The following is a 17,308-nucleotide window of genomic DNA, read 5'->3' as shown; positions in this document are numbered from 1 at the left end:
TGCTATTCCCAATTTGATTCTGACGATGACTTTCAGTAAGTAGCCCTAGGTGGAATAAAAGTAAACACACTTTTTGGAGGGTGCTAAATCTGTTGGTATGGTTCAATATATTTCCTTTGTAGAAAAGAAGCATACGCGACTGAAAAAAAAATAATAATGAAGTAACACCAGATGTGGAAGTGACATGAGGAAGATGCTTAGGCAATTTTGAGATGGCATAATGCTTCTTGATTGTGTTCTTTGAGCTAGAAGGTGGCAATTAGATTTTCATACACAGAAAAGTGTGAGACATCCTAATTAAACACCTTTTGGTGGAATTCATGATGGATAAACCCAAACTGCTTGTAGTAGTTCTCAAATGTGTCACCCGTGAGGGTAACACTAGAAAAGTCTCTTTTTTTTTTTTTTTTTTTTTAAATGGGAAGGATATTATAATTTGAATGTTTATTCAAATATATACATTACTCACTGGGACAGTCAATCAAATACGTTTTAAGCATAGCTACAGGTCATGTATAAAATCATAAAAAGGGGGGAAATAACTGGAAGGAAAATACAGTGGTTTCAGCCAGAGGATAAATCTCATGGACTTAGACGTTACTAGCACCTGACACTAATGTTTTGTGTGACTTTGGTGAAGTCATTTCACCTTTCTGCTTTACTTTCCTTTATATGATAAGTACCGTTAATGGTATTTACTTCACAGTGGTTGTGAAAGGGTGTTAAAAACATCTCTAGCCATGGCGATATAAAGCATTAGTTTTTAAACTCTAGGTTTTAAAAGTAAAAATAATATTTTTTCACATAAAAGTCCATTTTTAAGATCTTACAATGCAGAAATGTGAACGAACTTTCTTACTTCACATGTTAATGGTATCCCTGAACCAGGTTAGATTTTCTTCATGACCACAAGAATGCCCAGAAACGCACTGTACTGCCTAGAAGAAAAAGGTGATTCTTTGTCTGATATATGACATGGACATGTCATATGACCCATGACTCAAATCACTGAAGCTGCTGAGATGCTGAAGCGAAATAATGGCCAAAACAGTGTGTGGCTGTTGGTGATCACTGAATCTAGAAGAGGAGGATCTCTGGTTATGAATTTCATGATCTCACACACATAGGGCTTGAGGCAGCAGGAGTGAAATCTCAACGAAGACGGTGGAAGTCCTCACATGAACTTCAGTAGGGTAGGATTTCGTCCTAAGAGAACAGTTCTTATGGAACTTGGTGACCTTGAGAGACATTTAAGCATTTGCTGAAATACTTCGTATATTAACATGTATCTTTTAATAGCTATCCCTATGGATATATGCTTAATACTTATCTACCTTTGGACCCGTGCCTGGATGAGAAACGATCACATGGACTAAAAGTGTTATACCTTCAGCAGCTGTTTTTTAACAACTATGTAGCTGTATTACGATCAACTTGCATTTGAGCGCAGGGAAGTGAAGGTGTATCTGAGTCTAAACTGATTGCAAGCAGAAAGTGCTGAGTTTCTTCCATGTTCAAAGGACAGGGGAGGATACTTCAGAGGCTAAATGGACTGAGGAAAGGTAGAAGACACCAATATCAGCATTCATATATTACATTTTTGTCTACTTTTAATTTTGAAGTGTTTTTACATTATAATCTAAAAGAGTTTTCTGTTGGGTGGTAAGAAAATAGTAAGCCCCATGTAGTCCTTTATAGAGTGGGAACTACTGATGAAGGACATGAATTGTTTTTAAAAACATCACGTGGCTGTGCTTGAAAGTTAAAACTTGAACCCGTCCAGTAGAGGGAGCAGTTTGGGAGTACACTGCCTCTTTTAATAGCTATTTGGGAAAGTTTAGAAGCAGCATGTTGTTGCACTTCATTTAATAAGAAAGAAATGAAGGAGCTTTGGGTATCTTGTTACCCCAGTGCAGCACAGGTGTAGGAGCAGTTGAAGCTTTGGTGTGTCTCCAGCACAGAAAATAAAAGACGTTGTTAGGGTTTGCCAGTAGAAGGTCATTTTCTTTCACTCTCAGGTTTCTCCAGGACTCTCAGTTAAACACTTTTTATTTCTTTTGACTAGAATTACTTCCATTAGGGAAATGTTGCCTGAAAATAGCATGAAGTATTAATGTATCAGTTGTTTCTGCTGTTGCCAACAGTAACATGTTGCCTTGGCTCTCACCCACTGACTCTTGATGAGATCAAGTTGATTATTCAGCAGCTATAGCCTACCACCTGCTCCATTTTTTTCCTTACATGCAAGGCTGCTAATACACTATCCTGCCTTGTTAAAGCTGGGGTTATTATTCAGCTGTGTTTTTTAAAATACATAAATATATTTCAGAAGTGGATTCATTTCTTATCAGATTTTTAATCAGTCAAATTCAGGTTGATCTAGTTTATACATCCGAGAACCTAGGAGAAGGTGACAATTTTTTAATATTTTTTTTTTAAGTTCGCATTATGGTTCTACCATTCAAGATCTGAATTTTATTATGAATAAAGTTGCATGTTTCATAGGCCCATTTCTGGAAATGCTACTGAAGTCTTCAGTGTTATCTCAGTTTTATTACAAATCATTAACTACTTTGGATTTTATCAGGCTGGCTTAGGTTAGGAATGTGTCTTAATGAAATGAAATAAAACAATTTAGTCTTATTCTGCAGAGGAAGAGGTGTTATTGAGCTCTGTTCACCCTTGTTATTTCTTGAAATTCTGAATTTTGTTTTTCTTTATATAAATATCTACGCAGTTCCAAGAGCTTAAAGTTCCAACAGCTTAAAGCTGTTTCTGATGATGTGGCCAAGAGAGACGTGTGACTGTCTCTTCGGCAGGTTTATAAATTGCCGGCTTTCTGATCTTCTTTTGGGATTATAACAGCATTACATCTGAATGTCTTTTGTAGCACACAAAGTGTGAGTAAATCCAAAACTCACTGCATTTCTTTAAATGCAGTGTTTCGTCCTGGTTATACGCCACTTCTGTGAATTGCATTTTAAACCAAATAAAATATTACAAACAGTAATTTGAATAGTCAATATACTTGATATATATTGAATATTGTTATCAAGTTACATTAACTGTATATTGATATAACTCAATATATTGTTACTGAACTCATATAAAACTAGAATATTCTGTTAAATGTGTTGTTCAGTTTGAGTATACAATGAGGCAAAATGCAACTACTGTTGCATCCCCTATTTGTTTAAAGAAAACTGTCTTCATTAGTGTTTTTCTTGCATAAGTGATGCAAACCTGTGTCAATGTTTTCTTCTCCCTTTCCTTAGTAAGGAGGTTTTTACTTGATTTGTTCTTTTTCCTACTATTGCCTTTGAAATTAGGCAGTAACAAGTATTTCAGTTGTGTCTGTTGCCATTTGGATCCTAGTCAGATTTTAATGGAACTGCTAGCAGGTATAAATTTTGAGCAGCTGAGTGTGTTTTGTTTGTTTGTTTTTACTGGATATTTACTGGAGATATTAAAGGAGCTGTGAAGCAAGCTGAACTGCATCTACATGTTGGGTTTTTTTTTAAGTTAGAGAAAAATGACATTGTTGTCATTTTAGAATACTTGTTTCGGAGCAGGTTAATTTTGATATTTCTAAAATAAACGTATGTAGTCCTGATTTCTCTCTGGGTTGCTAAAAAATCCACATGCGCTACAATTGCAAAAGCAGGGTAAGAAGGCATGCCTACCCAACGTACCTGCCATCTTCTGATCATGCCTGTGAAGTTACTAGCTCGGCTGAGAAGCTTAAAAGAGTTTCCTAAGGCAGGCAGTGAACTGGAGCTGGTGGTGTGATGCAATTTGTGATTTGTCGGAGCAGTTGGCAATTTCAGTCTAACGGTTTCAGTGCACGTCCTTCACTTTGAGTGTGTTTAAAAATCCAACCCAAATGTGACTTGCATTTAAGGCATATGAATTATTAGAGGGAAAATGTAATAAGCTCTAAGGGTTTGAAACCTCTGCAAATGCGAAGGACAATTTATGTGTTAAAAGAAGTGGTCTTTTGCTTATTCTGTACTGTAGCAAAATTTCACTGTTGGATATCAAAATGCATTTGATAGACTATTTCTTACTCTTCTTTTGTGAACGTTTCGCTTCATGACTTTATCTACACTTCTTTCTTTCTTACTGTCTTTTCTACTGAAACCTTTTTGACCGTATCAAGCTGTCGTAATACTGCCAGCTTCTCAAAGGTCCTGATTGCACGCATCCTAGAAATAAAGCCAGGCTTGGGAACTGAACCTTCTTCCTCCCTCCCTCTCCTCATAAATGTGGAAAGTGTAAAATTTAACGAAGTGCTCCTTCTCTACCTTCTGATGAGAATTTCCCATGTTCCTTGTTGGTGTTCAATAATAATTGAACGGAATTATTTTGTGCACTCACGCTTCAGCATATTAAGTTTGTGGGATGCTTCATACAAACCAGATTTCGTACCTCATGGACAGAACTCGGTGCTCCAGTCATAGAAGACAATTTTGTCCTCCTTCTGCTTTTCACTGCGGCTGTGTTTGATTTGTCCTGTCCTCTCAGAAAGGTGCCCTCTGGCAATAATTTTGCACCTGTAGTTCATCTATCCCATTGATTGCTAATGTAAGTTTATTTTCTTCTAGTACCAGTGGTCTTACTAGTTAGGATGATGAACATTAGAGCTCAAGCTGAGGTGGCAACTAGTAAGTTTTCAGACAGCTACTGACTGGTACTTGGCAGCAACGCCCCTGCAACTGCCACGGGTTGTGCACTCACCTGGGTGCATATTCAGTTGTACTGCTTTTCCAGAAGTTTAAACGTATGATTTTTAGCTAATTTGTTTATTTATTCACCAGTGATAATTTTCAGCCGTGTATATAGTTTCAGCAGTTCTGTGATTTGTTTTCAGACAGAATCAAAGATTGTTTGACATTAACTATACATTTTCTACTACTCAAGAATTTTAGATTCTTACTACTTTATTCCTACTTTAGCATAATATACTTAAAAAAACACTTTCAGCACTCTTTTAGGAGCAGAAGCACCGTTGCTATGTCAGTTTTGTCATCTCTATTCTATACTTTGCTACTATTAGCTAAATTCTTAAATCCACCCAATAAGAGAAAGAAAGAAACAGGAGAGAAGAGCTCTTTCTAATTCATGTGTTGGAGAAGGACTGCTTTTATGTGGTGAAGAAGTGTTACTGTGCCAAATGGGCTTTTGGTTTTATACCTTCTGACTTTTCTTATATGACAGTTTTGTCAGACAGGTGATTGTAACAAGATTTTAGTTATCAAAAGCCACATGCGTGACGCATTTGCTTGGAGGTCTCCCTATTTCAGTTTTCCCTATTAAAATCGATATGATTATTGATGTCACAAAGCCTTAACTTTACCTGCAATATCGTAATTTCAAGTACTCTAGTTCAGAACTGGCTTCCCATTGATTTCTGATCTTATTTAGAGCAGTGGCTTCATTTATTTTAAGTCTTCTGCTTTACCACTAGAAGGGTAAAATTCCTCTGTGGAGAATCAGCCTGATTCTTCCTTCACTGGTTTAATTAAACAATAGGAATAAAGGTTGTCTTGAATCATAAAGAATGATTTTCACTACAGTTGTTAACAGATTCTGAAATCCTTTAAAGCCCTGTCTTCTAAATATATGGAAAGTGAGAATAAATTTTTTCCATTAGATTTCTTTTTAGACAACATGACAGCCTTGTGTTGGATATGAGGTCATCTTGTTAGAAAAACTGATTAAGAAAGTCTGAAATAGAATTACTTTTCCTGTGAATAAGGCTGAAATGGCTTAAAATGCATTAGACAAACATACAAATTATGTAAAGTCATTTTCTGTCTATTGTTTAATTAAAGTTGAGTTTTGTAATCTACAGATGGATTAGAAAAAAAATAAATCTATAAATCTAACAATTTAGGTTGTTGGCAATGGTTAACAGTGGAAGACAAAGTTTGAGTCATTATTTTGAATTATGATGAAGAGTATAATATCTACTTTTTCACACATTGTGCTAATCGCTGACTGTTGTGTTAGATTATGTATAAATTTAGGCCAGTAATTTGTGTGGCGAGTGCTTTGGTAAGTCTCACAACGTCAGCAGACCTGTAACATACCCTTTTTCCTTATGAACATGTCTCGTCTGCTGCCTCAGATGATGAAAGCGAATTTGGCCCCAGAGAGTAGCTGGGGAATATATCATATGAGGTCTATGTTGTATACAGGAGACCAATTATAAACATACTCTTTGGCTGTGACCTTATATGCTTCAGATCTCCTCATTAACAGACCACAGATCAGATTGCCATCATGTGGCACAGCAGATGCCAGGGTAGGAGAGAGTCTGCGACTCTGCAGTGTAAGTACGTGAAATAAAACCACACTACAGAACAGCACAAAAATCCCCCAACCCTACTGTTGGTCACCATAAAAAAGAAATCTTAAAAAATCTGTGTAAGTGTCCAAATTCAGGTTACGCTTATACTGAAGATTACGGTATTTACAGAATGGAATACAGCGATGCATAGGATATCAGTTCTTATTTGAGGTAGGGAGATAGGAATTATCACGGAAACTTATGTGCTACAGTGTTAGCGATTAAAATATTTGTAAAAGCAAAAAAAAAAATTACTTGGAAGAGGAGATCTTAAACCTGTGGTTACATTTTAAATCAGCAAAATGAGGTATGTATTTGGTTCAGTCTAAGACATTGTTTTATGGTTGGAACCATCTTACCAAAACTAATGTGCCACAGCTTCATCAAATCTAGATCAGCTTTTGTGCTGATAATTATTATGAATGCCCGCTGGTGAGAAAGGTCATGTAGCAAATATCTTCATGAGAGTTACATGTAAAAAAGGTAATCAGTCCCTATTACCTCCTCCCATGCCCCACTGGGAGTATGGGAATAAAGACAAAGAAAAGTAAATCCACGTGTATTTATGTGGGGGTTATGGTCTTCCTGTCATTAGCACTTCCATGCGCACTTTTGGGCTACTGACTTTCCAATTTGCAGGTGTTGCTTGTTGAGTCACACCCCCTTGAGCCAAACCAGGTGATCTTTTCATACAATAGGGAAATTAATGAATAGGGTGATTCATAGGTATTTTGCTAATTCATCACCAGGAATTGCTACAAAAACGAAACATAATCCATGCAAGTAAAGACAGTAGAAACAAGGTGGAAGAGAATAGTTGTAATTTGGTTTAATACAGAATGTAACAGCTTACTGAGGTGAAAATGCAATCCTTTAAAATTCTGTTAGTCTGTGTTAAAGCTGCAGTGAAATAACAGTATGAGTCTTCCATTGGCACTTCAGACACCTTATCCCAGTCTTACAAAGTCTTTTCCTCATATCTGTGTCTTGTAATTTATGTGCAATTCATACTCATCGACAGAAGAGCAATATTTATATTTCAGATACATATATGAAAAACATGTTTGAAACCGTGTTTACACATACTCTCTGTGGCTTTTACACCGTTCATGCAAGAACAGGATTGAGTATTTGGATCATATTTTATAATCAGGGTTTGAAGTTTATTGTATGTTTCTACATTGTTCTATTTAAGCTTGATATTGATATATTCTCCCTAGGTATTTATCTTCTTAAAATAACCCAAAAATTCCATGGATTTGGTATTTTAGAAAGCTTTGTGAGGCTATTGATGTCTAGTAACTCTAAGCTTACACATTTTATAATAGCTTAATATATCAAGGGGTAGTCAAATACTATTTTAAAGATAAAATACTTAAAGGAGAGTGAGAAGCACAAAAAAAAAAGATTGACTTCATTGTACTGAATATAATTGTAATTGGGCCATTAGCTGACAGAATTCTGCGTCGGCTAGGAGCAGATAAAGATATGACATACACGCGCAAAAATGAAGGCTGGAAGATGAATAGGCCTTCTAGGGAGTTGATCTTTACAGAGCAGATAAAGATTCTTAAGGTCTCTTTCTTGCAGTCTGCCACATCAAAGACTGTCTTTCAGAGATAGTAACGTGCACTTGGAACCTGGGGACAAGACCTTTGCAAATGGACAGGTTTGAGATTGATAGGCAGCTGGGCTTTGGTGGTGGTGGGGTTTTGTGTGTGGTTTTTTAGTATTTTATTATTTTTTGTGTGTGTTTGTTTAATCTTTAGTAATCCCTTTAAAAGTTAAAGAAACGTTTGTAGGCTGATGGAGTAAATAACTTGGATCTTTTTCTGTCTGTCTTTCCCAATAGACATTTGGCTTTAAAAGTAACAATTCTCTTTGAAAGATTTACAGAAATGCTAATGGCAGGTTACTCTTGACTTCCTTCAAAGTTTGATTAAAAATACTTGTTTGTGGACAGTGGCTGTCTTTCAACTGATAATTGTTCTTTTATTCATGATCTAAGGATTCTGAAAGTTCCTGAAGATAATGCACCCTGAACAACAGATATTTAGCAAATAGCAAAGCAGCAAGCAGTTCTCATTCATTTTTAGGAAAAAAAAAAAAAAAAGTGAGTATAAATTCTTGTTTCATCTAGGGACATTTATTAAATAAATGCTTGTTTAACTACAGCGTTTTCCAGCACCTTACATTTGACATCAGTTGCTGTTTCAATAGCAGTGGCTAAATCTAGCATCAGCCCTTTTGATCTCTTACTTAGAAGCACCGTCTCACAGCTCTTTTGGACATGCTCCAAAGACACAGGAACAGACTAACAGCATTTTGTTAACTTTTGCAGCCCTCTCTTCCTGGTCTTAGTTTCTTAATTTGTGTACTGCTTCACAGTAGTTTGAGTTATCACAGCCATCACCTGAGAAACCTTGTTCTCCAGCAGGCTGTGAAAAGCAGGGGTTTTTAAAATACCTTGTAGTAAATCAGAATGTTTCTCTTATGCGTTAGTTTTGTTCCTTCTCCCCTTTTTGGTGGTGTTTGGTTTTTCATCCCCCATATCTAAAAAGAAGGTGGTAAATAGAGCTTCCTTCAAGGCCTAAAAACATCTCACAGCTTTCGTCTTCACAGCACTCGTACAGAGGCATGGAGTAAGAAATTATTAAAGCCTAATATGCAGCAGTACTTTTTTGCATGCTTATCTTAGAACCATTTCTGCTTATTTTCTTGCTTATAAAAATACAAATCTCAACATTTTAGTATTTGCTGGAGAAACCTGTAGGGAACTGCCGTGGGTCATGGTGTTAAGGAAGGTGTTACCTTATTAAACCCTCATTGGAATGAGAGGGAAGATGGGAAGTGTCAGGTGTCAGCCTGCTGTTGTGTTATTCCTCCACCGGCATTCTCCAGAGACTCTTCCATCAAAACAGAGCAGGCAAGACCTGACATTTGCATACCTCAAAAGGAAGCAGGTACAATTTCTTTGAGAGAGATGAAAATTAGTCTCTCCTTGTGTCACAATAAAGGGCATAGGTAACTTGAGTTTCCTTCACAGTCGAGCTATTTTTGACCCAGGAGTCTTGACTTTTTACTCTTGCTCTAAACAAAGCTCTCTCTGTGGGAGGGTGAACGTCTCAGTCATTAGGCTCCATGTTGCTGTAGCAGTTACATTTCTCCTTGCATAGAAATGAGGAACTTCTGAGAATACCTTAGCTTCATAAAACACTTATTAATTTTTTTGTGACTAATTTTGTATACTCTTCCCTTATCTGTCCTAAAAATATCAAAAGTATTATACAGGAGAGACTGATTCTGGTTTTTGCATGTACAGACTTCCTATCAGTCAACCCATATCTTTTGAAAAAAACACCTGCTTCTTGAAAATGAAGTCCTTCCATGATCTGCCTCCTTGTGATAGCCTGCACATAAAAGTTGATAAAGTCTTCTGCTGGAGATGAGCTGGGTGATGAGAGGCCCAGCTGGTGGTCATGGGTGGGTTTTGGTTTGGACGAGTCAAGGAACACAGCCATTTTCTTGTTGTTCACCATTGTAACTGGTTTCGTGCGCTTTCATATGAGCTTAACTACCTTTAACAACTTTTTAACCTTGTCCTCTGTACCTCAAATGACAACTTCTCATTTTGGAAACTATTTTGTAGTATAAAGAGCTGTTGAAATTGTGCATAGTGTTATTTAGCAGGTCTTTTAGGCAGTTAGGATGGGTTCTAACTTAAACCTGACTGAAAAATTATTCAAGGAGAAGAATTTGTTGGGGATTATTCTCTTTTTCTCCATTTGAGTCCAACTTCCCCAACCCCCAGAAAAAAAGCAAAACAAAAAAACCACCCAAAACCAAAAAAAACCCACAACCAACCCAAAACTTTTACTTTTTTAATTTACTTTTAGCATTTTTGCTTTATGGTACAGAGTAGGTGAAGACTGAGGGATATCAAGCGTGGCTGCAGTTCTTTCCGTGCAAAATTCATAGTAATGTTAATGCTTGACATAAATTTCTCTTCATAATCCATTTATCAGTTTGTGCATTTATGTTCTACCGTCTGTGGTAGAAAGCAGTTGCAGTTCACTGGGTACTTTAAGGTAATGAAGCAGACTGGGAGGGAAATCTAAGGGCAGTGTTAACTGCCGCTATTTGCGTGCGTAGAAAGTGTCATATCTTGCTTTGCTGCAATCTTATGCTGCAATACATGACTTAATCTGCTCGAACTCATCAGAGGATAGGGCCAAATGTAGATGCAGAACTGGCTATAGTGAATGAGGAAATTAGATGGACAAAATTGTTCTAGTACATTACCAGAAAACTGAAAATACTGCAGGTATCTGAGGCGTTTGTCCAGCGCGGTCAAGGGAGAGTTGCACTGTGCTTTTTCCCAGTGTAATGCATCAAGTATTACATTATATATTATAGTTTTTCTTTTGTAAATGTGGTACTTGGCTGCTCTGCAGGGTACCTCAAGTTGGCAATGCCTGTAATTGCCAGTGACTTTCTATTAGCCAACAATCATTTCAACTGACAATAAGAGGAGTGAGTGGGGACACTTATTTTCTGGCAGCAGAGCACGCAGGTTTGTTGGGGTTTTTTGTTTATGTAGGATGTTTGAAAATGAAAAAGAAAAGAGAAGGTCATAAGTTTTGCTTTGTGAAATTTATCATCCTGATAGTTGTTAGAGGGACTGCCCTCGCAGGATCAGATAACATAGTGGTTGCTGAGGTGAGATTCCGACAGCACCATCTCTGCGATTCCAGCTGACGTGAACTTTCTGGTCATGTTCCTTTTGGTTGTTAGCAAGAACTGACAGTTGACTCAACTGAAAACACGACTCAGACCAGCCGTTCATTTTCTGTAGGAACTGGTCTGACTATTAAAAGAATCATCAGGCCTACCGTGCAAAACTCCCCAGAAACGGTTGCTAAAATGTTTACTGGGCTATAAAATGATTTGGTCCTCAAAGTAAGTCACTCAAAAATTAGGACACGGCTGAGTCCACATGAACTTTGTTCACACCTGGTAACTGCTGCTTCAGAGTGAGCTTGCTTGCTTTCGGGCTGGGTGGTTGCCTCCAGGGCTGCCGGCCCTGGGCAGCTCGGCTGGAGAACACGTATAACTCTTGGCAACTTGTATGTGCAACATTGTAGTAAACTTCTGATAAGCGTATACAAACAGATTTTTTTCCAAAGGCATAATTTTGTACGAAGAGGGATATGTCATCAACCCAATGGATAAGTCTGTACAAGAGATCGATTGGAAAGCACATAATCTGATCATGGCTGTGCGCTGTGCTTTGCTTCCCATGCGATGAAGTGGACAAACTGGATTTTCTTTCAAATTTTCTTTCAAAATACCCTCTAGGAGCACGCCTGTTACTCTGCAGCTGCTAATGCGTATGCAGTCCATGGGACCAGACTACAGCTAGTCCAAATTACTGAGTTTTTATGGCGCCCTAATGATCACAGGGGATGTCAGTACTTCCTATAACTGAAGCTAAATAATTTAATGGAGAAATAAATGTCCATAATTCTTGTCATTGGATTGTAGATTAAATTAATACATATAAGGCAAGGTGGTGTGTGTAAAGAGAAAGTATTTTCAGAAGGATATTTACAGATTTTAAACTGAACTAGAACTTCTTAAATTATATTGGAAGGAGTGTTAAGCTTTCTATTGTATGATTACAGTACTTAAATAGGGAAATCGTACAGAAAATAGCATTTTTTAAAGTGTGATGGTGCATCTTTACTCAAATACACATAATTTTCAAATAAGTACAAAAAAGTGTAGCTATATAGAAAATCGTATAAAGAAAACATGTATATGAAGAAATTAAAAAAGACTTTGCTATGCGAAAAATCAGTAAAGACTAAAATTTATGTCTTCTTTCTTTGTCTTCAGCGCCTCGCTAAAGAAGCAGAGAAGTACCAAGCATCACATCAGTGGAGGGATGAGTTTGGGGTAAGTTTCAGATTTTCTTCTTTTAACTTTCTCAGATTTTTTTTTTCCTCTTTGAAATCTTAACTATATTCTTATGAACAAGTGTTTTATATATCCACCACAGAAAGAGTCATTGACTATGAATGGGCATTTTACTTTATTCAGTAAACAGAGTCTCAGACTGGGTGTCCAGAGAATAAAGTGGACTTTTCACTTCAGAAGCTCATCGGGAGCTTCACAGACCCAGGGATGTAGCTCTGAGTTGTACACGAGACATCTGTTTGTTTTGACATGCAAGGCATGATTTCAGAGGAGACATCTGAGTGATGGTTACTCTAAGTTAAAAGTGTGCTACTCCAAGCACTGAAACACAGAATCGTAGAAAAGATTTTTATGAGTTGTTTTTTGCTATGTAGTGGAAAAAAGTAGGAAAAAGTAGGAAAAGGAATTTGGTTATCTACGTGACTGTGTATATTGAGAGTCAAAGACCATTTTTCTAGAAACCCTTTCCATACTTCAATAATTACATCTCTTCTCTTCAATATTCTGGTACTACTGAAAGAGGCCCTAACCTGACCAGACACTAAACTATCTTCTTCAATCATTTCAGACTTTACTGAAAAACAAGTGAGATAATTGTAAAACGTACAACATTGATTTTTTTATTACCAATGAAGCCAAATTAATATTGTGCTGCATGATTATAAGCCTGTTAATTTTAGGCTACAGCTCCCTGCTAAGTGTCGAAGTCATTTATTATGCCTTTATTACCTGTTCCTTCAGAAATAAAAGCAGATGGTTCTTTTACGTGATGCTGCTACAAACCTAGTCTGTGTTCGCACATCCACTAGAATCACAGTGGCACACAGTCAAATGCACAACGGTTTTCTACGATGTCCCTTCTGATCTAGTGTTCTTCAGTCACTTGAAGATCTGAAAACAAGTAGACAAAAAAGCCCCTAAGGTCAGGCCAAATAATTCAGATACTAGTGAATGGCTTTTAGGAGAGCAAAGAAGGTCTGGACACAGCCTGAATGCTATTAAGTGTGCTCTCTGCACAGGCACAGCTTCTAATACACAGTAAAACACAGAATCCATATTCCATAGGATGCAATAATGAGAACGCTACAGCGACCTTTTCTGCTAATCTGTCTCTGGTTTGAATAGAAAACAAAACCTGCAGGTTTGATGGACTCAGTGCAGGCCAGTGTGAGTACGGTCAGATGCTCTTTCTAATCATTTTGCTTCTTACTGTACACACTGGTCACTCATCAAAACCACCGTCTCAGTTTTTGGTTTTCTTTTTGCCCTTTACTCAGTCATACCAGAGAGGCTTCTGGCCTTATCAGAATTCATTGCAAAGGAGAGATCTCAAAGTAATTTTGAAATGTGATTTTATATTAACGTGGTGGCTCAGACAAAGACTGTGGTCAGAATAAAATATAAAAAAAAAGCAGTTGGATTTATAATAAAGTAACTGCAAACTGAGCTTGTGCTTTACTGTTTTGAATTTGGATGAGAACAGTGTGCACCATATAATAACCTTGACATTAGGTTATGCAATTAAATTTCAAATAAATGTATTAAGCCTCTTATAATTTAATTTGTTCCATTTTTGCCAGAAGTAATCTTTCTTCTCTTCTGGCCTACTTTTTAGAAAATGCCTGCTCAAATTAGTTTGCACACAGATCTTTCTGATAAACTTAATTTTCACTGGAAGATTCATTCTCCTAATGGCTGTGATGGAAAACAGAATATACTGTAAAACTTTCTGCAGATGAGGGTTCTTAAAGTACTTCTGATCGCATTATGAATGGTCTACATTATGTTATACGAGGTTTATTTCTTGTCTGGGATTTGGTTTTGGGTGATGAAAGCCCTTCCAGCAGCATTGCACATGAGTCACTGTAGAAAGAAACTCTTTGGGACAATCTATTTCAGCTTCTAATGAGCTCACGATCAGCAATGTCATTGACAGTCAGATTGCAGCCAAATAGTAGCCTATGGAGTTTTAAAGAGAAAATACCACGAACATTCCTTCTAGGGAAGTATATATGGGTTGATTTGGTGGAACAAATCCAAAAGAGGAGGGGCAAAGAGGGCTGGCCATAGTATCAATGTCTATATAGAGCTATAAGGGCTGTGTCAATCAAAAGACTGCCACAGTGCCTGTTCTAACACCTAATTCTAAATATTAATGTTTATTAGAATCATAGAATAGTTTGGGTTGGAAGGGAAATTTAAAGGTCGTCTAGTCCAAGCCCCCTGCAATGAGAAGCGGAGTTATTGCACAGTTTGCAGCAAAAGAAACATGTAAGCATTAAGGACTTCAAAGATTTTATTTGTACTTTACTGTCACAGTATAATAAAAATTCACCATCCTCAGATATGGTCTTTTGAAATCAGCTAGTACAGAGAAAAGTCTTTGAACATCCAGATTTGGTCCCACAGCCTCATTTGTGATATTTCAGCAAATAATTTCATGTAAAGACTGCCAGAATTGACAAAAGGAGAGAATTCGCTTATCTTTTAGGAAAAAAGTTCAGACTAAACCATTGGTAGGAACACAAATCCACATCTGTTAAAATCTCTTTTCCCTACTATTTGTAATTGAATGAGAGTAGAATTTCTTCCAATATTTCTAGTACTATAGTATATTAAATTTCAGCTACCTGAGGAATACCAAACAAAGAAAAATGGAAGTGAAAGTTTAAGTTTTGACTTTTTGATAAATCATAGAATCATACAATGTTTTGGGTTGGAAGGCACCTTAAAGATCACCCAGTTCCAACCTCTCTACCATGAACAGGAACACCTTCCCCTAGACTAGGTTGCTCAAATTCTCACCCAACCTGGGTCTGAACACTTCCTAGGGGGTGGCATCCACAGCTTCTCTGGACAACCTGTTCCAGTGTCTCACCACCCTTACAGTAAAGAATTTCATCCTAATATCTAATCTAAATCTACCTTCCTTCAGCTTTAAAACCATTCCCCCTCGTCCTACACTCACTGGTAAAGAGTCCCTCCCATCTTTCCTCTAGGCCCCCTTTAAGTACTGGAAGACTGCTATAAGGTCTCACCAGAGCCTTCTCTTCTCCAGACTGAACAACTGCAACTCTCTCAGCCTGTCCTCATAGGAGAGAGGCTCCAGCCTCCTGATCATCTTTGTGGGCCTCCTCTGGACCCGCTCGAGCAAGTCCACGTATTTCTTATGTTGGGGGCTCCAGAGCTGGACACAATAGTCCAGGTGGGGTCTCACAAGAGCAGAGCAGAGGAGCAGAACCACTTCCCTTGACCTGCTGGCCACACTTCTTTTGATGCAGCCCAGGATGTGGTTGGCTTTCTGAGCCACAAGCACACATTGCCAGCTCATATTCAGTTTTATATCACCATAGGCCTTTATATCACCTCCAAGGCCTATTCCACAGGGCTGCTCTCAATCCACTCATTGCCCAGCCTGTATCCATGTTTGGGATTGTGGTGACCCAGGTGCAGGACCTTGTACTTGGCCTTGTTGAACTTCATGAGGTTTGCATGGGACCACCTTTCAAGCCTGTCCAGGTTCCTCTAGATGGCATCCCTTCCCTCCAGCATGTCAACCGTGCCACACAGCTTGGTGTTATCCACAAACTTTCTGAGGGTGAACTCAATCCAACTGTCCATGTCCCCAACAAAGACGTTAAATAATACTGGTCCTATTTCAGACTTTTGAGGGACACCACTTGTCACTGGTCTCCACCCGGCCATTGAGCCGTTGACTGCAATTCTTTGTGTGTGACCATCCAGCCAATTCCTTACCCACTGAGTGGTCCACTCATCAAATTCACGTCTCTTCATTTTGAAGGCAAGGATGTTGTGTGGGATGTTGTGTGCTTTGCACAAGTCCAGGTAGATGTCATCAGTCACTCTTCCCTTCTCTAGCGGTGCTATAACCCCATTGTGGAAGGCCACTAAATTTGCCAGGAGCAACTTGCCCTTAGTGAAGCCATGCTGGCTGTCTCGAATCACATTCCTGTCCCCCATGTGCCTTAGCATAGTTTCCAGGAGCATCTGCTCCATGATCTCGCCAGGATCAATAGTTAAAGAAATCTTCACCAAAGTTTAAGAATTTTAAAATTTTACTTTGGTTTTAGCTGAAATAAACTGTTTATGTTTACCAAATCAAAAATAACTGTGAACATAGAAACCTCAGACCGGTATTAATTTGACCCTGGGAAGCTGTGATCCAGCAATTTACTGAACAGGAAATATCTGATGTTAGCGAAGGTGTATTCATATTCCTATCCTTCTGCCACCTTGCATAGCTTTCTAAATACACAGATTGACACTGGGGGCTATATATATTCTTTTTTATTAATAAATTAATATTGAACGTCTCAAGAGCAAAAATAAAAAGCTAAGATTAGTTAAGAGCGTGTATCTTACGTATTTACCATTAGTTTTTAGTTAAGTGACAGAAATAAGGTTCATAACAGATTTTTGGTATTTTGCATTGATAATTAAATACCAAAATAATTTTGGCAATTACTTTTTAATTTTCTAAAACGTGCAAAATGATTCAAAGGAATATTAATTAAGAATAATAATAAAGAATACTGAATGTATTCTGAATAAAAAAAAGGAAAAAAAATAATTAATATTCAATTGTAATGTGGTGTTTCATGATTAAGCACAAAGTCGACTAAAATATCTGAACTGCAGCTTACATCTACAGCCCTAAAATAATACTTACCTGTTAGAAAACTGTTAAGTCTTTAGAGAATGTTTGTGAAGTTTATGAAGGCATATCCGAAGCGCTTAACTTCAAAGAAATAAAGAAATGCCACTCTCTGCTTCTTCCTCCATCAGTATTGCCCAATTCCCTAGCTGCATGTACAGATGGAGAAATAAAACCTACTTAAATGTTTTTAGATTAATGCAGTTACAAACCAATATTTCTAAATGAAACAGCCTTGTCAGTTTGAATTTTCTTGTATGCTGCAGAGTGAAAAGGGGGGTGGTTTTGACACTTGTGATGGT

General features: G+C 37.6%; 1 protein-coding gene across 5 annotated transcripts in view; it reads left to right on the top strand.

Moving 5' to 3' along the window:
- Nucleotides 1-17,308, top strand: part of CACNA2D1 (calcium voltage-gated channel auxiliary subunit alpha2delta 1) — a 430,557-nt gene that overhangs the window by 185,307 nt on the left and 227,942 nt on the right. For all 5 annotated transcript variants that reach the window (XM_063323544.1, XM_063323542.1, XM_063323543.1 and 2 more), the window contains exon 4: nucleotides 12,251-12,310. In XM_063323544.1, coding sequence (XP_063179614.1) covers nucleotides 12,251-12,310 — 60 coding nt within the window. The remainder of the gene's footprint in view (nucleotides 1-12,250; nucleotides 12,311-17,308) is intronic.

The sequence above is a fragment of the Chroicocephalus ridibundus genome, chromosome 1 (assembly GCF_963924245.1).
Source record: "Chroicocephalus ridibundus chromosome 1, bChrRid1.1, whole genome shotgun sequence".
NCBI lineage: Eukaryota > Metazoa > Chordata > Aves > Charadriiformes > Laridae > Chroicocephalus > Chroicocephalus ridibundus.
This window is presented reverse-complemented; position numbering and strand designations above follow the sequence as displayed.